At 42.6% G+C, this 24157-nt stretch overlaps 1 protein-coding gene across 1 annotated transcript; it reads right to left on the reverse strand.

Moving 5' to 3' along the window:
• Positions 1-666: 666 nt before the first annotated feature.
• On the reverse strand, positions 667-23572 carry LOC124169511 (zinc finger protein ush-like). Its single transcript, XM_046548143.1, has 10 exons — positions 23329-23572; positions 17481-17849; positions 16236-16442; positions 15474-15635; positions 14306-14497; positions 12261-13168; positions 10496-11140; positions 8957-9490; positions 5844-6862; positions 667-3708 (listed from the first exon to the last, which is right to left on the reverse strand). The coding sequence occupies exons 1-9, from the start codon at positions 23570-23572 to the stop codon at positions 5855-5857; spliced, it is 4269 nt and encodes a 1422-aa protein (XP_046404099.1). The 3' UTR covers positions 667-3708; positions 5844-5854.
• Between the last annotated feature and the right edge of the window lie 585 nt (positions 23573-24157).

Below are 24157 nucleotides of genomic sequence, written 5' to 3' on the forward strand. Positions count from 1 at the left end.
TTTGACTTGGGGGATCTCTGAGGGATAGACCCGGGATTTGAACCACGGAGCCTTCGATCAACAGCCAAACTTTCGACGCCCTGGCCTACCACTTGGGTCAGCCAAATGAATCACGGAGAAGGCGACATCTGTATGCATGCAGAAAATGCAGTTGAGAGTCTAACTGATGTCACTTACACACATCAATAGGTTGCATTATCCCAAATGGAACGACAATTCAATTGAATCCTCATAAGCTGATCACTCATCAATTGCTACGAACATAGAAAGAAAACATGCTCAAGTTCAGTGATAAAATTCATCAAATGCATTTAAATTAATTCGATCTATTCTAAGATATTCAGTCTCGGCAATATAGCCACAGGATTTGATTTCAGCAAGGGCTCCAATTTGATCATGGGACACAAATAGAGCAATAATTAGACCATCGTTCACATTGAAAATATTTTAAAAATAAATATTTTCAATGTACACACCAATAATAAATTATAGGGGAGAGTAGAAAAGACTCAGGTCTCCGTTAACCGAATTAAATCAGAAGAAATAATTTAAATATTTGCGCTTCAAAGTTCAAAGTCGGAGTAGGTGACAACGATGCTAAATATTTATTTGACTTTTTAAAGATTTGGGAGCAGTCTTTAATGAGATATACTTTGCTGCAATTCGTACGTTTTTAAAAACATGCCTATTGTTTATTTACATACAAAATAAGTACGTACATACATATTTACATGCACACCAATTTACGAACATACACATTATAATTTCAGAATTGAAATTTGGCTAAGGAAGAAGGAGGGGCTGCAATGTCTCTGGGATTGGTTTCAGCCACTCATCCTCCTGGAAGAGTCACTTCATGTCCACTTTAACCTAAACCACGTTTTCAGTTTATGGCTAAGAGATGCATTTTCAGACGTTATCATTAAATATGTCAGTTGTTGGAGTGAAAATGTAAAAAAATTTTATCAAGGGGCATAGAATCACAGATAGAATTCATCAGATTTCATTGGATGTGATGGAGACACTGAGAGATTCAAACTCCAAATACAAAAACATCAGCTGCTCTCTCACATATATGATTTTAAGCTGGGTACAACTTGAGCAATAGCTGCTGTCTCCTTAAGCAACCTTCATCCGTAAATGCAATCACTTACCTATCATTACTCAGCCTATCCCTTGCAAGGCTGATTTCTCACTAAACTCCAAAAAATATTAAACACTCTTAGTCCTTATTGTAGATAGTTATAGTTGAATGCGTGCAAGCATGACAATTCCAATTGCACTCAAGTTCCTCACAATCAGTTTTGCCGATTTCATTGCGTAACTCACAGAAGGTATGATTCAAACAGGGGAAATACACTGAATGCGCTACATATCAATTGTGGTAGGTAAGTAACATTTCATCGGGTAATATTTGAACATCATTTTTGTCCGAGGCGTGATAATCTAGTAAATAAGCGTAAAATTTCCAGGTGGTATTATTGACATCAATGAACAATTATTATTTTAAAATGGCACAATTTCCAAAACAAAACTTCATAAAACAAATACATTTAAATGACACGCATCACATTATTTGTACTATTTCACTCCAGTTTATCTCCATCCAAGTTTTGTTTCTTGTAATAAATACCAGTCTTTAGATTTAAATCACATCAACAAGCCAAATATACAATTTACTCCAGACTGCTCCGGTTTGAAATGTACAGGGATTCAAATTGAGCAGAAATCGAATCCGTAGCAACAACACGCCAACTCTGTCCCATTTATGCCCGTTTGGATTGGAATAATGAACAAAAAGAACAATAAAAAATAACCATATGCAACGGTAGTCTGGGGCACTCCGTTAAGGAATCGGTTCGAAGAAATTCTGCTACGGTCATAAATTGTAGTGTGAGGGTTCCACACATAAATCGCTGTAGTAACGTAATGAGGACGCATATGTAAATTGCTGGGGCCAGAACAAGAAAACTTTTGATAGGAGGATGAAGACCGAAGGTAGGAAGGCAACAACCTAGCGAGTTAAACCAGTCAATTACAATTCTACTGGATTTATTTCTCGAGTGTGCACGATTCGGAAAATACATCACGGTAATCGAAATGTCTACCTGAGTAACGGAAGGCGTAAAGTAAGTTGTGTATCCAAGTAACTGTTACAATAGGTGCAGATAAGGCAAAGCATTAAGTAATATTTAATATTCCATATGACCGTGAAAATATATAATAGATCCATAAAATATGTACTTTTGCCGTGAGATTCCCTATGAATGCAATGCATCACGTAGGCGACTGACCGTTTAGCGATCGGTCAGTGGTGAAAATAAGGACATGTCGCTGAGCACAGCGGCTATAGGAAGGTTTATCCTCCTGGAACATAGTCACCATAATGCCGTAGCGAGATAGGGTGGCAACCGGCTCCCGGCTCAGGATCCGTCTTCGGAGAAATGAAAGTGATAAGCGCCGGTCATTTCTATGAAGAAGGTGTCTGAGTCGGAAGCCGAAACGTTGTATGCAATGGAGTTATTGACCCGCCTAGAAACAGGTGCGCAGTTCCTGAACATTATTCACCGGGCGGGCAATAAAATAGACCTCGATAGCAACCACATCGTATTGAGGCGTACATAAAATTATTAAAGTAAGGCCCCTACTCAAAAAGTCGTCTCACGGCACAGCATGGAGATGAAACGGATGTAAGCGGACATACAGATATGACTTTCATTACTATCGTTCCTCCTGCCAAACACCCTTCATGTCTTTGAGAGCATAATGTAGAATCTATACGCGTACACAACAGAGCATATAAAACACCGAGAAATAGACCATAGTCAGATGGCGAATAGCTGGTGCCTATCTACCCTTATCTCCAGGTGAATCTAAAGAATAATTCTTGTAAAATTGAAGGCTTCAACTGGGTTGGGGGCTCTCCACAGTTGAATGTCTTTATCCAGAACTATCTATACGTATATTATCGCTGCTCTCATGCCACCAACCAATGTTTTCGTCGTCGAAATGCACATCTGAGCTCGACAAGTTCAAGAGGGTCACAGATATTGGATGTGCGATATTGGAAGACGTGCGCTGGAAATTAGTACCAAAGGGATTGCATAGATGAGACCCAATTCCATACCTTACAAGGCTGATTTCCACCGTTACCACTTCGGTCGCATTTTAATCGCCTCAAAAAAATGTCCGGTGCGCGGTATTGACAGCAATATGATCTCCTTTTTTTCAATATTTTGCAGTATAATGTTTGTAATTGCAAAGAATGGTATTTTAAAGTTTAAAATTTGATAGATCACATCATCATGTATATAAATTTCGGTTAACAACCCTACTTATACCATATTTACCCCGGAAACTTATATTGTCCGTCAGCGACGCGAGTGGTGACTTTTGTAAACCCCTTTTAATGCGCGGTGGGTAACGACACATTAGAGGCCGACTTTAGGATCCTCTATTGTAAAATTCGTGATTAGTACACTGCGCCTCCACGGAGCGGATGGGAGGCGAAATAGCCGGCCTGCCTCCTAGTCCTTGCATTGCGACCACAATCCTCATTAATCAGCCACGGGTGAGGAGGCAAACACACGAAGCGCGGCCGTTTTCCTTCTTTTCAAAGAGAATCTTATGTCGTCGTTCTGCTGCCCCAAATGAACCTCTGGAGTTGCTCAAGGGACCGCGGTCACAATCTGCGTCAATCTTCCTACCCTGTGAAGGAAGATAAGACGTAAGTTATTGCACCCTTTGAAAAAGATGCAACATAAATTATTTCTCGCTTCAAGTAAATATTATAGTGGAGAATTAAAAATAATTTTAATGGAATTATAAGCTTAGTTAAAAATACTAAGCTTATATAACAAAAATTTTGATTAGATTTTTCAAGGAGCACATCAACTCATTCATTTATTTTCTTCCACTGCACTCAGCGAGATAAGTAGACACGGCATAATTTATGGAATACAATATAACTTTTAGCATTCCCCACTCTTATCGCAGGATATGTCTCGATTAGATTCATTCGGATGAATTTCTATTTTTTATAATACAAATAAAAAGTTGAAAAGTAAATTGAAAGTACAGTTATACCAGGAGGAACTTATAGTGAACCACGTGTAAAAATCTATTTCGTGCGTAAAATTCATTTTCATGAATGATGATGATGATAGAACACTAAAAATTATTGCAATGAAAGCAATTGCAAAACAAATGATTGCACTCGCAAAAAGACAATAGCTCAAACCAGAATTTATTAACCCCAAGTGGCTGCATGCATCGATAATATGCTATTAAAACATTTATGTAAAAGTGCGTACTTATGGCCTCTATGCCGTAGAATGGCGTAAGGGGCCCGCCACCTATCTGAGTCGGTCCGCGAGCGCCGGGGGGAGGAAAAGACCGACCATAAAATCTCTATGGGACCGACTGAGGTAGCCGACGGGATCCGAGGGAGGAATATTACGTAGTGCGCGCTCTCAACCCCTCTGCTGCAAGAAACATTTATGCATTAGTGCGGAAGAAAACGAGGGCAAAAAAACTTAACCTCTCTCCTTACCGATGGCCCTTCTTATCTACACGGCGCAAACTCTTTATTTCAAGAATGGGAAAAACTCCCGATTCACCCAAACTGCTGTAGCCTCTCCCTCCCTAGTTAGCGGTCGCTTGAGGTACTTGGATTATGCTAGCCTGTATTTTCATTATTCTCTCAATACACTCTGATGATTGGATGTGACAAGCTTCGATCCCTAAAAGAGTTGTAACCAATTTAGGTAAAGATCTACTCGTGTTGACGCGAGATTAGACACTTTCTCGAACGTAACGATCCAAAAAATGGGATAAAACCGCATGAGAGGCGACGATTACATTTACAAGAGACTATGGAATGTCTCAAAGTGCATATTGTCGTACAAATCAAAGCAAAATAAAAATATATCAACATACAGATCCTACATTGTTTATGATTAAATCTACGTCTGTACAATCTGGATCGGTGGATCTGTCATTAAAACCATCGTTACTGTTTAGACACTTACACCGCTTTTATGCTTCGTGTTGTTAATGTCTTGATTTAGTGCCAATGAAATCATTGGTGTTGCATGCATTTGGATACCTTAGGTATTTTGTATAAAACACATTTAAAATATTCATAAATTTCCGGCATATTTCCAGCGTACTACTGCGAAGATCAAATAAGTAAAGATGACGGCTTTTTTCGTGCACTGAATAGAATTGAGACTCGAGACCGAGAGGAGACTTGTTCAGATCTCGTTTCGTCCTTCAGCAAAGACGAAAGCAACCGATTTCATAAAACCGCTAAGCAAATAAAAGCATCTCCTTTACTTCGCCACCACAGAGGCCAGCTAAGTATCAATTAAGAGGAAAATACCACCCAAATTCCATGGAGTTTGGTATCAAATCGAACAGAAATTTAGGAGCAAACTCCATGTAATATTTGTTTCGGAGACTTTAGCGAAGAAATAATTCCACCAAACTATCCGATATTCTACTGATCAATTCCTTATTGGGTGAGGTCATCCACAGAGGCTCTCTATATAAAGGGTGGGAGGGTTTGTTTAACTAATGTGCCCCTATCGCGAGAAAAAAAATCAGAATTCATTGGCAAAATAATACGCACAGAGTGGAAAACTTGCAATCTTGCTAGAGCAGCTTATGGTTTAATCGATAGGTATCAACGTCTCAACGCCTCTTACAAAAATTAATTTCAATTTTAAATACAAGAGCATTATTCAACTGAACGTTATAAATGTTGATTCCATGCAAACCTAAAGCCAACTCATCTATAGCGTGTTATATTTCCGTATCACTATCCAAAGGCACACTCTTACCTTCTTCAACCTCACTGCACAGGGGCTGTTGCCTCGCCAGAGTGCCTCGCCCCGGGCAATGGGCCGCCCCTCTGCGCCCCGGGCGGATTCCTCGTGCAGTAGAACTTCTTGTGGGCGATGAACGAGGGCAAGTAGTTGAAGGTGATGTTACACGAGCGACAGTGCTTGGGGTCCGCCTTTCCCTCTCCCTTCTTATTGTCATCGTCTTCTGAACGCTTATCCTCATCTGCACTCACTTCCCTCTTCACGCTGACCCCCTCTTCAATGACCTCTGACCTGACGTCACTTTGGCATTCCTCCTCATCCACTTCCAACATCTCCACTTTCACCAGTGACTCTGCTCTCAGCCCCATGTCTTCATCATCGTCATCTTCGACATCCTCACGATGGCCGTTCACACCAGGGTCCCCCGTTTTGGGCCCTGGCGACCGCGAGTCCTCATTTTCTCTCTTGACGATGCCTGGACCCATCACCCCCTCCTCCGTTGGGCCACCTGGATTCGAACACTTGTGCACCAGCTTCAAGTGCCGCACCACGTTGCCCTTGTAAGTAGACGAATAGCCGCACACCTCACAGTAGTGCATCCTCTCGCCGCCTGCAGCGCTCGCGTCGTCCGAGTCGGTGGCTGGCGTTGTCGATCGTGACGCCAGTGCGTCGGCGGTGGCCACGGGAACCATTGGCGCTACTTCTGTCTCGTCCTCCAGGATGCACGCGATCAAGTGCTCCTCCGATGAAGAAGAGTGTTGCCCCTCACGGCCGTCGCGGCGCTGCTGTTCCGGGTGAGCCGATCGGACGTGGGTGCGGATTCCTCGGAGCGTGTTGCCGCGGTAGCCGCAGACGGCGCACCGGAAGGCCCTGACGGCGCCGTGCGACTCGAGGTGGCGCTGTGCCGCGCTCGCCGTTGGGCTGACAACGGAGCAGCAGGGACACTTCCAACACCCATCGCTGTTACTGGCAATCATGTTGCTGCTGCTAACTGGGCACTGGTGACTAGAGGGCGCCTTCTCATCTACAGGAAGCTAAAGGGAGAAGGGAGAGAGGGAATACAGTATGTAAAAAAATATGGATCAATAATTCCAAACATTCTATAAATATACTGGAATGGGCAACAAAACCACTTAATTTGCAACAACGGCAAGAATACTAGAACTAAGGACATCTCGACTACTTAACGATGATACTTTTGCTCCCAGAGAAGGGAGACTTCAACGCTCAAAAGGTCCAATCAAAAAGTATGGAGAAGACAATGCACGCGAATGAATGTTGGCCGCAATGGGGATGAAAAATGAAGTTAGGAGGATAAGAAGAGAGCTCTGCAAGCATTACCATGCTCACAGATGTGTACTGGAAACATTAAACAACCTTTCATTCTTCCTTTTCTCTTCTTATAACATAAGTTTTCTCGCCCACCACATGTAGCACTTCTTCGTTCGTTTCCTCTCCATGCTTCAAATCTTTTATCTTCTCTACAATTATCCAACGAGTTCCTCCAGGTTTTTTTCGTCACCATTCTTCAGCGTCCCAAGATCCAACAAGCAAAGAGCAACTTGTTACATCAATCTAGTTGATAGAGTTTTCTTGCACCCTTACGCTTATGTTTGTAGAAATCAAATAATTATATTATGCACTTAAATGACTACATTACCTGCCCATAACAAGACAACATAAGAAAGGAAGCCAACGAAATTACTCTCGACGTAAGACAGACACTTCGGCCGTACTTTGATATCCGATAATATTTCAATTACAGCGAGCAGTGGCCTGAAGAAGAATTTCGGCCTACCTGCGACCTTACTAACTTAGCTTGACGACTTAGATAAAGTATTCCTAAACATGCTCTTTTTGATATAAGCTCCGGTTAAGTCAAATGGGTCATTCTCCCATATCCGTAGAAAATTATGTCCATAGGCTGCCAACAAAAAAACAATAATATTAGAACTAAACTGGCTTATTATTTTATGTACCCTTTTATTATTTTTAGAGACAAATTAGTAAAGATATGACATTATATTTACAAAATTTAATGTCCACACATTATGATTTGTCATGTCATGGACATTCTAACGCAAATTTTCGAAGAGGTATTCATTGCATTAACAACATTGCCATCATTAAGTTCATCATTAAACAATTTACAAAAATATAAACATTCCGAAATAGTCATTCTGGGTTACTTTAATAAACAATATTTTTAGGAAATAAAAAATATTTTTCCTTCCCAAAAAAACAATATCCGTGGCCACAGGAAAAAGGGGGAATAGTTCATAGGAGATGGTGGCAGCCCTAAACAACCAGTGTGTAGACAAGGAAATTGTCGGCTATAGTGGGTTGTTTTTGTTTATACTTGGTTTTGTGAATGTTTTAACGTTGGAAGAAAAATTTTAGTTCAGTTTGTTGAAAGAGCCAAGATCATCAGTCATGCCCTTGGACCAGTAAAAAGAAGTACCTCTGCATCTTTTACTAATTACAATTTTATACAATTTTATTTTACAATTGTCTTTTACGGCTATAAGATATAAGTTCAATTTAGTAAGGAAAATGTCTCAATCTATTTTCAGTCCCAAGTACAAAGTAATTTAGAGGAAATCGTCATGTCCCTAGACGTCGTGTCCGTGAACTCTGCGGCTCAGGTACATGGCTGATGGCATAGTGTATCATCACGTCCGTTAGGACACATGATACTCTATGATTAGTTACTATGACTAGTATGTCCAATGGCAAATAAAACAAACTTTTTCTCAAGAGTAAACAAAATATTTTCTTCAGCCGTTTCCGTCGAAATAAATTATGCCCGTAGACAACACGAAGTAAAAATAAAAAAATGGGAATATTACTAACGATTTCTGCCACTAGCATCGTTAGATTTTATAAATGACAAACTTTAATTTACACAATTTTGGTTCTAATATAAACAGAAATTAATTTTTTTTAATTATGTCTAGAAAAGGTACGTTTTTGAGGAAATGATCCACATCTACTTGCATATGTTGTATTTATCAAGATAGTGTCACGATATTACATAGCGTTGAACACATTTTTATCTCTCTGTTTGCAAACGAAAAAGATTAAATCATATTTCAAAAGAGGAGATAAAGCACATAAAATATGAATACCTTGCACTTGGGGCACTTGATGATCCTGTCGGCAGGGGTGGGAGGGGACAGCTGTTGTTGCGGCCCATTGTCCCTCTTGACTGGACAGTAGTGCGTCTGGTGGGTCTGCAGGTTGTCCAAGGAAGTGAACTTGACGCCGCACGCCACGCAGATGAACTGAAGCAGGGGCGTGTTGGGGGATGAAGGAATGGTCCCGGGCGCCTGCCCCCCCTGTGGGGGCGGAGGGTGCTCATCTTCCTGCCCCACCCCTCCCACTGATGGCGATTGTGCTGCCACCTGTGGGATGAGCCGCGCGGAGCAGTAGTGTTTCTTGTGTGCGAGGAAGTTCTCGTGGCGACAGAACACGATGTTGCACTCGACGCACTTGGACACGCCCTGCTTCACGAGGATCTGAGGGGCTACAGAGGGCTGCGGAGGGACCACGGAGGCCAGTCGAGGGCCCACAGGGGGCTGAGCCTGTGGACTTGTGCCTTGGGTAGGCGGCAAGAACATCCTAAGAGCCAACTCGGGATTCAGCAGGAACGGGAGGGCTCCCTACAGGAATTCAAGCGAATTGTGATTAAATACTGCGGGATAAAGATAAACTAGGATAAAGATAAACTGAGCAGCTGTTGCGCAGACGCGCAGCAACACTCATTATATGACTCATTACGCATGAAATCGGGATCGACCATAGGGTCCATATTTATTATTCCGACGATGACGGCATACTCACGGGATCCGTAAAATTATCATAATGGCTGAATCATGCAATGAAGGCAATATTTGAATACCAAAAAGAGCGCAGTTCCCTCTTTAAATTATATCAAATTAAGACTAGTGAAATAGGAGAAAAAAAAATCATTTTAACAGGAATTGTAGAACAACACACCTGTAATGAAAAACGATACCTATATGGTTTAATTAGGTATGTTTTTGTTTTGTGTCGAATATGCAATGGCTTCCAGTCAATTTTTATTGCTTTAAAAATGTAATTGTCGTATCAACGACTGATTCCGTATAAGTACAAAAGGAAAACGAAGCATTCCATCAATACAATAACAGGGTTCAGGGTTCCTTGAAAGAGAATTCGTAAACTTCAAGCATCGGAGAAAGATTGCAGCTAGAATTTAACCCGTGTACTGCAGATTTATATGAAATAAAATCACATTCCTTGGGGAATCCAGAATTCACGATAATTCATAGATCTCCGAAGAAACATGTTTCACTATTAACTTTTTGAGCACCAGAAACGTAAAAAATACGTTAAAATACAAAATATCTCCAGCAACTTTAATATGACACTCGTCCGCACCGACCAACATTACTGTCTTAGTTTACGTGGAAGAAGTAGTATCCCACAGAGACCACACACACCATCTCAACCGGAGAGCTTTAATCTTCTGTCGCAGGAATATTCACACAGCAACACACACATGCTGAATGGGATAGTTAGCTCACAAAGAGGGAGTTTAACGCGAAAATTAATACTGGATTACTGCATACACGCGTATTTCAGCCTCCAAGAAGCCCTCTTTAGGCTTAAAAAACGTATCTCACCTGCGCTGCAGTTGCGGCTGTGTTTCCCGCCCCTGAAATGGCCGCCGCCGCTGCTTTGGCCATGCCTTCAGGGCCGGCAGAGGCCGCTGCTGCAGCTGCGTACGCCGCCAGTAGGAAGTTGGCCATTCCGAGGCCCTCAAGGGCCCCTCCACCAAATTGTTGTAGAATTGGGTTCGGTGGAAGGGCCGGAGGGGGAGTTGGTGCAGGGAGGGACACTTGCGTATGTGGGCCTCCTTTGGGAATGCCGTTGGGCCTTGAGGGCCTCGCTTTGGGGCCCGGAGACGAGGCCGTGGAAGAGGAAGAGGCCGGGGAGACGCAGTCTGCAGATTGTTGTGAGTGGGGTCCACAGGGGCCTTTTGGGTCCGACGAAAGGAGCCGCCGAGATATTTGCTGCCGCTGCTGGTGGGCCTCCATTTCCTCAAATGCTTGCTTCATGTACCTCCTGCTGTCTTGACTATTGCTATTAGAGGAATTGGACGAAGTTCTGTGCGGCACCCGTGCACTCTGAGATTCGCTGTTTGAGAGTTCTTCCTTTCGGAGGCTGAGATCGAGGGGTGCAGGGCTGCTTCCGGGATGCAGTGGCTGAGGAGATGGTGCCTTGGGTGCAGACTGAGATTCCACCTCCTTCGCCGTGGGTGTGGAGACCTAAGGGTGGGTGAAATGCGAAAAGGTCAAGTGAAATGCATGTTATTGCGCCGCAATCGATCGCAGTAAGTAAATGTAGACCGTATATTCACGCTTAATATCCGAAATGTGAGGAAATATTCATTTCCTTCCTATTTTAAAGGTTAATTTTCATTTTTCCGCACAAATAATACACATGCCTCATTCATGCACTAAAAAAGATAAACGAGACACTGTACAATGATAATTCAAGGAATTAGAAATAACAAAGAATTTCGTAGTGACCGATTCAAAGTGCCTAAGGATCTGTTCAGAAAATTGTTCGCGATACCTTTGTGTGCCAGAATGGTCGAATTTCACCAGATGATGTTGATTTGAAAAAATACGATTGCATATTAAATATTTCAAAAAACAATGTTGATTCAGGGTAGAAAAATTGAATGCTTCATAAGAACTTTAATAAAATATAAAAATTTAGATTTAATAAAACCACCTAACTGTCGGGGACTATGGGTTTTGTCTGAACGCTACTTTTCCAGACGAAAATTAGCTAATTGTGTGCCAAAGGTTAGATTGATTAGAATCACTCCACAAGGCATAAAATACCATCCTTCCCAAATATAATTATTAATTCACGGAGTCGGGAGTTAGAGTGAGTGGCGTTGTTCGTTAACACCGTTCCTTAAATCGAATTATATTACCCGCGAAAAGGAAAATGTCACAAAGGAGACTGGCCGATGCAGATTTTCTGAGATTGCATTGTCGTCCGAAATTACCTTGCAGAGCCGTCGGTTCTGATTGATAAGTAGGCTCGTGTTTTGGAGAAATATTTGACAGAGTCGTTGATGTATTTTAACGGCGTGTTGTACGACCGTGTGCAGAATTTTATTAAAAAGACAACCCTGATTGTTCGGTGACAAACTGGTGCAACAGGAAGAATAATACAGAGCTAGAAGCCCATTTATAACAGAGAAATCGCATCCGACAGAATTGCAGCCATTACTCATCGCTTCAATTAGTTCTGAATCACGCAGCAATATAAGACCGATAGTGTTTACAAAGCACGGCATTGGTGTTCAATAATTATGCAAATATTGCCTAAGCACATTAAATCCAAAAATATAAAGCTCACAAAACTCACCGGAGCGATTGCGGGTGCTGATAGTGGTAGAGCTGAGTCTAGCGGAGTGCTAGAAGGCAATGGCCCTGAAACAGACGGTGAGGGCCCTCGGATCGGCCCTGGAATGGGCGAAACTGGCCTCAGGGAGCCGTCCGGAAGCAGGATGCAGGCTCCGTTGGGTGCGGGGGTGCCGGTGACGACGAGACTAGCGCTCTGCAGGAAGGCGTACGGAACCAGAACCACTGGACTGGTGGGCAGCGCCACGAACGGCGGCTGAAGCAACTGCTGCTTCACCTGGAGGCCGGAAGGAGGCGCGGCAGGGGCTGTTGCAGCCGCCACCGGACTCCGGCTGAGATCCCCTGGCTCTCTTTTGCCGTCGGCCTGGGGCGTTTCTGGAAGCGCCTTGGCCCCAGAGTGTCGAGTGGAGCAGTAATGCTGCTTGTGGGCGCGGTAAGTCTTCACGGAGGAGAAGCGGATGTCACACTCTTTGCAGTAGCGGTCTATGTCGAGTGGCGGTGGGGGCAGGGCGGGGTCAGGGGTTGGAGAGGAGACAGAGTCCACAGTGGAGCTCCCGGGTGAGATGCCTTGCTGCAATAGGCTGTGTACTTGGACTGTGGAGCCGAGGGGTGGCGTGGGGGTGACTATAGGGGGTGTGGTGTTGGCCAGAAGAGGTGGGGGTGGGGTAGAGGCGGCAGACACGGGGGCAGAGGAGGTGGGGACAATGTGCATCCTCATGTGTCGGCTGAGGCTGGCTCTCTTGTCCGCAGAATAAGAGCAGTGGGGGCAGGGGAAGAGCCTCATGACGCGAGGCACCTTTGCCGGGGGGCAGCCCTCCTCGGAGGCCGGGGATCGACGCTCTTCGTCCGCCATCACCTTTGCCTCTGCCGACAAGGGTCGACTGTCCTCCGTCTCACTTCCCCCGGAGCGCACTGCAAAACAGATAACATAGGACGATCATTGTAAAGTTGAATCATATCTTCCTCAGTCAGCAAAGCTGGAAATCAATAGTTTCACGTAAACTTCATTATATGCCATAGCTTATTTCCTTATCTTTTGCTTGGAAAGAATGAACGCGCCCGGTATTTTACATGAATATAAATGCATCTTCTACATCAGATACATAAGTTTTCTTTCTCGATGCACAATTATGGCCGATGTTGAACCTGACGAAACTCGGCAAAATAGGCATCGCATCGTGTCTGAGGCAATTTGCAACGGCGCGATGAAGGTCGTTGGTCTCTATCTTTCCTGACGTTATATCACGGTAAAGTCAAACCAAATGGATGAGTATTGTCTCCACATATGCATATAAGTGTTTTTGACTTGATAGAATTTAATAGGACGGGTCAGATAGGTGAATAAACTAGATATTTTAGACTTTAAGACAAGTGAAATTCACAGGATTTCATCAACTATATGGCACTATTGGATCTAAGTAAGACGATCATAATTGATGGGATAAGATTACTCGAAATATACAGCCAAGTCTACCCATATCATAAATGGCGCATACAATCAAAAATGACTTTCAACAGACACTGGTAAAGGCTTCAAAATACCTTCGAATGTGGAATAATTACAGTCTAAAGAGGAATCTTCATTACATAATTGCCTATAATTGTATTTGTGATGAATGAAAAACAGCTCTATTGAAAGTCATCCAGGCAACAGTTAGTATAAATCAGCACTAACCTTACGTCTGGGGCACTGGGACCCACAGTGTGAATGCTTTGTGAACCTGTGCTGAACGATCAAAATTGGTAGCTACCCAAGTAGTGATCTTCGCCGGTAGACGATGCATAATAAAACTGAAATCCCCCAAGGAACTGAAACACTAAAGGCTAATATAAATTATATCCGAGGAGAAAAAACCTCGCAGAATGCACTTTCAGCCTGGTGCAAGGCTCTGATACCCCAAAGAAATTAAAAGAAGTAATCAATTGGAACTCTTTTGGACTTAATGCATGTTGTTCACGACATCGAACAGTACGCGCATTTCGCAGATTCATAGTATTTTATATTTCATTATTTACTGAGTGAGCTAGCTGGAAGACGAGACGACTTACCCCCGATGGGTGTCTCCGGCGATTCCTTGCCGTCCTGAATTGTTGCCGATGGGGTGGGGGGCGGTTGGGGGCGTGAGGCGGGGGCAGGGGTGGGAGTGGTGGAGCGGTGCGAGCAGTAGTACGTCTGGTGAGCCTCCAGGGTGCTCGCGCTGCTGAATTTGATGCCGCACGGAGCACACACGAACACGGCCACTGCGAAGAAGAAGACAACCTCGGTGAGGAACTGCTTGCTTCATATACTTGTACCATTTGTTATCCCAAATACACCCTATTTCTCACTCACTTTTATATACAGACTTGGCTTCTACCGAAAAATCAAAGATTAATCTCTTTTCTTAGTGGAATTAGTACCGAGAATGATATTCATTTGCGTAATTACTAGGCTATATCCTCTTCTGATTTATTCAAGCTTTACGATTCATTCAGAATAGAGCGAGGATTTATTTCAAAGAATAAATTAATTTATAAGGAGCAGGAAAGGTTTCGCAATCTTCAACGGCCTCTTAATCCGAATAATGTCGATGATGCAACGGTCACCAGGGACTAGCATTAACACTAATGCTCAGGATTATTACGCTCCCGTATTTACCGGATGTACTCAGCAGCAAAAATAATATGGAGGCGCAGGAGACCCAAAAAAACTAGTACACTAAGGTGACTCCTCCAGGGGACATATAAATTCAAGACGGTTTTTAGCCACCAACGTCCCGCCTTCACTCTTAAGTCTTACGTAATTACTATTTCTGCTCCATGTCTTCTTACATCCTTCTGTACTTCGCCTCTCCAACTGTGTTCATCTTCCTAGATGTCTTCTAATATTGCGCGTACCATTAAAAACCTGTTTTCTCATGTTGGTGTCGTCCCTTCTCATTGTTCGGCCCAGTCATCTTAAACTACTTATTATTGCAAACTTTTCCCGGCTAAAAATATGCCCATAGTGCCATTTTCTCTATTTATATTGTGGCTAAACTTCCCGATACCATACATCCTAAAAATCAAACACAAAGGTAATCTGTACTTGCGGATAAATATTGCACAGCCCATTGATAAGTATTTTGGCCAATTTGCTCGTGTGTGATAATCTCATGCATTCATTCATTCAAGACGGAGGAGATGGCTGGGGACTTCAACGATCGCACGTAAATGATGAAATAAGTTAGTTACGTACCTTTTCTCACTTGGCTAGCCTCCGCTGTCGCCTGGCCTCCGATCTGGCCGAGGGGCGGAGTAGGGTCAGGAGCTGGAGGCGCCCTGGCGTTGGCCGGGGGCGGGAGGGAGATGAGACGACTGGCGGCCGCGAACGCCGCCGCTGCAGCCGCAGAAAAGGCAGCTGCCGTAATCACAGAGTAAAGAGATAGAGAGAGAGAAGTATTGATGAATGAATTTAGAAGATGCGCTAGAGACAAAGCGGTAAAAAACATAATTTAACCCATTTGACAAAAAAACAGTGAATAATACGTTGACGGCAGAAACTACTCTACACTGAAGGTAGGCTCGATAGATCGTTGAACTAGTGAACTACTTGACAAGGATAAGACCAGATGATAGAGTGCGCGAACAAAGAAATAATGTGTTACTACAATCTACGTAAAATTTTCAACCGAATTTGCTTAATGGACTTCATGAGGAAGATTAAGGTATCTTTATACACAACACATATAAATTGAGAATATACATTTGCGTGGAAGAAAGGCAAACAGTATGAAGATAGCAAACATTTCAGCAGTTTTATGCAGCAATCATTGGAATAAGGGTATTGTCAGAGGAATGAATGCATTGTGGCTCACCAAAAGATTCGATCCCTTAATCTAATTTTGTCTTAATCGCTTCCCAGTACTTGTAAAGAGACTAGAGCGCAGCGGGGCATGGTAAAAATAATGTTAACCTTCTTCGCACATCGGATGGAAGATAGGGAGGTATGCGTACTCACCGGTGGAGGGGTGTAGTGGGCCCGAGGGCAGCAAGTAGTGCGATAGGGGCCCAGGGAAAGAGGACCCTGCGGGGTCCGTGGCGAGGCTGGAGACGAGGCGGAGGCCTCCAGGGGCCACTGGAGGCGATAACGGGCCCACTGGGGACAAAGAAGAGCCCACCGAAGGCGTTGGGGCCTCTGTAGGAGATGATGGAGCTTCCGAAGGCCCTATTATGGAAAGAAAGAAGTCCTTGATAGAATTATTTGGATATGCCTGCCTTGGCAAGGAACTCAACATGGCATATGCATATAACTAACAAGGCACTGCTCACCATTAGAATATGCGGTGTGGGTTGGTTGTAAAGAGTTAACAAAAACCTAATTGAGGGAAAAAGTCAGGATAGCTTAGCAATTATTTCAATGGAATTTTTGGAGAGGCAAAAGGAGGCAATGAATGGGCTTCCAAAGACACTGCAATAGAAGAAATTAAGCGAAGAAATGAGGACCTTAGTTGGGTCGCTGTGCTTTGTTAAAAGAAATTTGAATTGACAACATGAAACAATTTGAGCAAATGCTGAGAGAAATATCTACAACACAATAAATAAGAGCGCAGGATGTCGCTAATATTTGTTGAGGGTCAGTGGCGCGTGAAAGAGTTTGCAATAAAATCACAGCACTCCAGAATTCTGGGAGAAAAAAGTTCATAATGGAATAATAAGGCCAAATATTCCACAAAAATTATTTATAAATTGACCCGGATGCCTTGGGTCAACCTTGAATCACAATGGGTCGAATTCAAATTTTTTTATCACACGTAGTATGTTATTGCTTCAATCCGGTTTACAATCCCCTAAATAAGTGCGTTAGGCTGGACATATCAACTATCATTGCAATAGAATCGGGAGTTACATCGGCCTCACACGTATTCGCTGCAGTAGGCAATAAACAAGGAATTCACACCCTGCGTCCTCAGAAGGTGCTGGAGTTGGGGAATTTGTTAGGAAGAAGGGGCGTCGCTGTAATAGGCTTCTAGCTCTACTGCGAGATTCCGTTACATTCCATTGCAATTATAACACGGTAGAAGGTGAGATAAACTGAATTTTGCTGACAATGTTATACTTGCTTGTACTCCTTGATAAATGGAATTGATGCCAGTGTGGTTTCACAGAAAGAGCTCTCTTTGAGCGTGGCATGAGTTCTCTGTGATCTCGACTTCAATCAATCACAATATATCACATAAAGTCCGTTCGAATGCCAAATACTCACCAGAGGGTGCAACGATGACACCGGGGGTCGAACCCTTCTCCCGACAACTCGTCCTCTTCACTGATTGGCTGCCCGAATCTCCCTCATCCTCCCCCCTCCTGCCCCTTTCCTCCTCATCCTCTCCCTCCTCTACTTCCACCTCCATTTCCTCATCTTCCACTTTAATCTTCTTATGACTGCTGCACACGCTGCTTTTCGCTGACTCTTCTTCCTCTTGGTCCACAGAGCCCTCAGTGGTCCCTTCCTTCTCCTTTGGACCCTCTGGCGGTGATTGCATCCCCTCCTCCTCCTCCATCTCCTCTTTTTCTTTATTGTCTCCCTTTACTTCCTCTCCTCCACCCTCCACCCACGCCTCCTCACCCTCCTCGCCTATTCGAAAGAAAGGAGAAAAAGAAATATTAGTAAATGAAGGAGAAGTAAAAATGAGCATTGAAATAAGACACAGATACACATGGATACGGTTTTTATTTGCTTTTAGCTGACTTATTTAATTTGCTAACTTGCTCAGTGTCGTATTCAGATCCCTCTGAGCCTATCATCCATCCCTTGTCCCAACCCAATCAAGTTGATTTTCTGAGCTCAACTGAGAAACGAATATGTTGGTACTTTGTTAGTGCTTGCATCTCTACAAATTATGCCCACTCATCAAAAACTTGGGTCAGTGCGTGCCTAACTAAAAATGTGAATTATTAAAAAAAAGATCTTTTCATCCTTACGCTTGAAAAAAAATCCACAATATACACCCTGAGTCAATTGTTTAACACAACCCAACTTAGTGTGATTGGCTCACTATTAACAGAAGATTAGATATAATATTTTACCAATGCCATGTCATAATATGCTATAAAACACTCAATCGCATTCAATGGATTTTACATAGGTTTTGGAAGAAAAGTGGTGTTTATATTAGATGAGCAACTAAGTTCTCGCCGTTTTTTTAATTAAAACACAACTTAATTGTGAAAGAGTTGTTATAAATGACTCATTTAAAGTATTTCCCATCATTATCTAAGATTTTGCCGATCATTGTGGAAGAGCTTTAATATCGCAACAGTAAAAGTGTATATCTTTGGAGGCTATCCTTGAATCAAGCCTTTTTTTATTTCTTCAACTCAGCGCAACTGCTGATCAACCAGACCATAAATAAACATAAACTCCATGAGCCAGACTATGTGCCATCGAACGGAACAAGAAATGAACGGACTGCGCAATATCTGGGGATTGTAGCGGGTGTGTGACGACTTCTAATTTGAGCCTTACGAGGTAGACGATATAATACTTCCTGGTAGAGGTAGGTTAGCTTACGAGGGAGGTTTTAACGAGTTTGGCAGCATGAGATCGAGCGTTATTATGCTGTAAAATCACTTTTTAGAATCAAAAGGAACTTCAGTTCCTTGCAATTGCATTGAACGGCTTGGTGGGTAACTTCTAATGCACATGCAAGCTCTTTTTCAGTTTGACATTGATATTCATCGAGTAGTACCTCCAATTCATCGTCTTCGAATGTTTTGTAGTCTTCCATCAAACTGGTTGTCGCCAACATTGAAATGACCGTCTTTGAAGCGGCGGAACCAATCACGGCACGTTGTTTTACTTTGAGCAGCAAGTTTGTAAACTTTTTGGAGCCTTGGATGCACTTCAGTCTCCGTTTTCTTCGAGAAAAAGACCGAAGTAAAAACACTTCCCGCAAATTACGGTTACTTGGCAAAAACTCAGACATATCCACGCAGCAACTAGGATATGACGCCATTATATACTCACCATTGTCGTATAGCGGTTTGCTTGCCAATTTTCTAAGCTTGGTTCATGACGTTTCAAGCATGTCAAAATTTACCAGCAATCACTGCCAAAGTCACCTACAAAAACAGCAGGAGCTTAGTTGCGCACATCAAGTAGGGGAATATGGGGGCAAGAGTACGCATTTAACAAACAATTGTAAAAATTATGCACTCAGGTTAAAACGACAACTTTTATTTTTATACAATTTGTTCACTGTTACGTTTACTATAGTACATGTGTTCCATTTCTGCATAAAAATAAGGAACTTCAGTTAATTCATCAATATTTAAGAGAGAAACAAATGAAAAATCTTGCCCCTCACGTGGGGGAAGTGTCCTTCCCTTATGGAGCAAGAGTCCTGATCACATTTTTCACATATAAACTCTCCCTTTTCAGAATATGTGGTGCAAGGTTCTTTCCTCCACGTTTTACATTATCCAATCAGCAATTGGTAGATTTTAGTACAATTTCCACGACGTCCACGGTGGTCATCAGTTTTTCGTCTAATAATAATTTTGCGTCTTCCGCCGCTAAGCACCGCTACCATTTACCTTGTTTTTTTTAATATATATTCACGTTTAGTTTCTGGGTGTAGGGAGTGCTGGTAAGAATTTAGGAACGCTTTGAGTTATTAGGCTCCTCACTTTCCATTGCTCCTCCTCTGTGTCCTCCTAAAAATGTTGTCCTAATGCTTTCCGATCGGTTTTTCTCTTATAGTTTCGCATTTTCATTCAATAAAATTATCAATAATATACATGTGATATTTATTGCAGAAATTTGAGGTCATAGATAATTCAATGGCATAAATTGTACTGGAGTGGAGCAAGAGTCCTCATGCGGACACTTGCCCCAGTACCCCAACGGCACTTGATACACCTAAGCGCAACCAAATGGTGAGCTGCGAACCAGCTAACTGCATGAAATTTTGAAGCAAAAAATTAATATGTAGGAGCGCTACACGCGCAATACTAAAATAAATGCCGAAAGCACATATAAAAATTACGCGGTCACGCAATTCAGATGGAAGTTGCGTAAAAATGAAAAATAAGAACAATTCACGATCTGTCGTTCGTTGTCTTCCACTGAACGCGCCCCTGTGGTCAATTCGGTCACGTAAATGAAACTGATTGGCTGCAAGTGGCATCATCCCCACATTTAGAGAACTTTTTTTGAAAAGGAATCCAGTCCAATGCGAAGTCTTGCCCCTCACTACTATATAGGATATTTTGAGTAGCCTGTTGACCAAACAGTAGTCACGCAAAGTCAAATTACGTCGTTTTCAGCTTTATGAACTTTCATCTGTTCTTTTCAAGTCACCAGCATCAAAGTCACGTAAACTCATGGTATTTTGAACGTGGCTCACTTCTTAAGGAATATTTGTGGGGCACAAAGACAGGCCTCGCCTGTTTTGAGGATGATGAAAGACGTAGTCCATAGACTTGAAGCTTTCTCAGAGCCAGACGGAATGCAGTGGGTGATGAGTCACGCGTATCCTTGGAAGGCACTCACGTCCACACGTGTTAAGTACCTATTAAGCCAGCCTCCAGACTCCCGAAGTACTGAGAAACGACAATAGTAGCAGAAACGCATATGTCTACGTTCGCAGGTAACACATCGAGGGGTTAGAAATATAATTCAAATCGAGGAAATACAATCTGATATTCCAAAGAAATAAGGCGGGAATAAATACTTTTACTCAGAAACTTAATTACTCCAATATTAAAGAATTAAAAATCAAAATTCGGATTATCGAGATAACAAATGTGCTTAGTAAGCATATACGATCCTCGGATGATATATTCGACGCATTGCAAAGAAGAAAAGTGTACTCTGGGCAGACGTCGATGAAATATAATCCATCTGCATTGAAGAATAGCCAATTCATTTGATTTTTAAGAATGAAAACACGTGAATAAGCGATAGGAATGGAAGATAATTGAGGAGAATGAAATGAGTGTCTTTTTATAATATTCATCACTTTTATCATTATTCGATAGAAAGACGCTGAAAATTGAAGCTCGGGATAATTAGTTAAGTGTATTAGAGAAAGGCTGGGAATAAAATAATGAGAAAATATTTTTTTTGGTTTATGTAGTACTTTAAAGTGGTTGTCTGGCGGCGCAATTATTTCACACATTTGGTGGCGCCACCTCAGATTGGCGCCTGCAGACGAATATAGGGTGCATCTCGAGACCGCTGGTTGTGGTTTCACTACTTTTCCGACAGAGGGCGGCGGTGTACATAGCATATTAAATAGCCAGAAGGGGAATGTCGTGGCCTTTCATACCGAGGGACGCGGGTTCGAATCCAGATTTTGTAGGTAGTCCCTTTCCAGAGTTTTGATTTTCCAATTGCATGCGTACAATTTTTACTCATTGTCAGTCCCCGACCTCCATATATGTGGGCATAATTGAGCTGTTTTCGAGGCGAATATAATAGAGTGTTTGCATACTTTTTGGAAGTTACTTCTAAAAAATCTTTCGATACTTCAGACGCTAAATTTTCATTCTTACGTTCGAGAGGCTTTTCGTTAATTTTTTATTAACTAATAAAATCTATTAAATTGTTATTGCGCCGAAACATTGGTCCGCCATGTTTACTGAGCTTTGACGTCATCCCCCTTAGTCGACGAGTTGCTAATGTGAATATAGTGTGACGGAGTGGTCTTGGCGTTCGGCCGAGGCTTTTACTATTATTCCTGCAAATATTATTGGGGCGATTTCTGTTACTGTATTAATTGTATTGTAATGGAAGAAGTAGATAATTCCAGCAACGCTAAAAAAAAGTGGAACGAGTATTGTTTTGTTCCACTGTGTAGGAGCACGAGAGTGTCAACACCGGAGGAGATTTTCCTAAACGTTCCGGATAATCCCTTATTGAGAAGGAAATGGTTAATTGCCGCCAGAAGAGACCTGAAAACCATGCCATTATCTGGATCATCGCATTTACTTTGTTGTGCTGGCCATTTTAACGTAAATGCCTATGACAAATGTACTTAAAAAATAAGTTGTTGGTTGGCATGTATGTGTCGCACGATAACTTCTTAGGACATGTTTTTCTTAGACTGTTACAGAAAATCAATTTGTGCTATGTTTGTCTAGTTGTAATCGAAGAACATTTAAGAAAATTTAACCGTTTATGAAAATTTTATTGAGGCTGACAACATCGATCATGATCAGTGGTGCAGTAGACAGATTTGAAGCGATTTTTTAAATTTTGTTTTCATATGCCGTTTTTAACGGTTTATTGCGTTGCATTATAATAATTAGATCGTAATTTTTTTTCATCACATCTTTTTGTTTATAAGTGATTGATAATATATTATTACTGCCGCTGTGATATTATGGAAACTCTTACTTGCAACCAAATAAGAAAATTAATGACCAAATTAGAACATTAAGGACCAAATTACTGTAATTACTACTTGAATTTTCATTATTCCATTTTCAGTTAGAAGAGGATGCAGAAAATTACATGAGGTGAAAAATTATGGGTGGCCCAAATCGTATTTTAAAAAATTGTACTGCCTCATGTGTTTGAGTGCCAATCTAGGCCATAAACTAGGCTTGAGTTCAGCATTCTTTCGGGCTGCATCCGCGTCCGTTGTCGAAGAACCACAACAGTTTCGCCAGCTCTCCTGCCAGCGTCCTCAGGTGAAGGATGAAGTGAAGCTTTTAGTCCTCTCTTATATAGTCAATTTTTTGGCGTCAATTCGGTGGATTTCTTTCGACCAATCAGGGAACGCAATCAGGGAATTTGCGTCGAATATACCTTTTCCACGCGCTGTGCAAAGGATAGCCATCCTCCCTGTTAAAGTTCGCTGGTCTTTTGACTATCTCAATGGCCTCTCTTATTATTCTCGGGAAATACTTGTCTTCTCTCGCAATTATTTTGGCGTCGTCAAATTAAATTGAATGTCCGGATTCACTCCAGGCGTGCTCCGCGATGGCAGAGGCTTTGAACTGTTTGTTTCTGGTCGCTCTTCGGTGTTCGCTCATACGGGTTTTCAGCGCTCTGCATGTTTCACCAATGTACCATTTACCGCAAGAGCATGGCACTTGGTACACGCCTTCGGAGAGTAGTGGTGAAATTCTGTCCTTGGGCCCGGGTAGGATGCCAGCTATCTTAGTGACGCAGTTGAACCTGGTCACTACATCATGCTTCCTCAATACTCTCGCGATTTTCTCAGACGTCCCTGATATGAAGGGGATGGTGACATAAGCCTTCGGACCCGGCCTGGTGGCATCTTCCGGGTCAGGCGTCGCGGGCACTTGTTCTCTGTTTTCTTCCTTCTCGGCCCTTTTCAGGACCATGTTGGCGCTGTATCCATTTCTTAGTAAGGCTGATGTCAGGTGCTTCTTCTCGCTGGCAATTGAGTCCGAGTCGCAAATTTTATATGCTCGGTTAACAGAGTAGCCACTAGTGAGCTCTTCTGGCTGGGATGGTGATGTGATGCGGCATTTAGATGCGGTCGGTGTGTGTAGGCTTTCTGTATACACTGTATCCAAGCCTTCCATTCCCTTTGCTCTTCACCATGACGTCCAAGAAGGGTAGCTGATGCTCTTTTTCCAACTCCATAGTAAATTGCATGGCGTGATGCTGTGAGTTCAGATGATTCAGGAACCTTTTTAGTTCTTCCCCGCCGTGTGGCCAAATCACAAATGTGTCGTCGACGTATCTCAGCCACAGTGAAGGCCGCTTGTCGTAAGATTCCAAGGCTGTCTTCTCAAAGCTTTCAATATACAGGTTTGCCACACCGGGGAAAGGGGTGAACCCATCGCGGCTCCTTCCGTCTGCTCGTAGTAGCTGCCATTCCATAAGAAGAAGGAATTGCGGAGGTAATGCTCCACCATTTCGGAAAGTCCTTCGGGATGCCACAGTCAGTGAGTTCTCTGATG

The sequence above is a fragment of the Ischnura elegans genome, chromosome 12 (assembly GCF_921293095.1).
Source record: "Ischnura elegans chromosome 12, ioIscEleg1.1, whole genome shotgun sequence".
NCBI classification, from domain to species: Eukaryota; Metazoa; Arthropoda; class Insecta; order Odonata; family Coenagrionidae; genus Ischnura; species Ischnura elegans.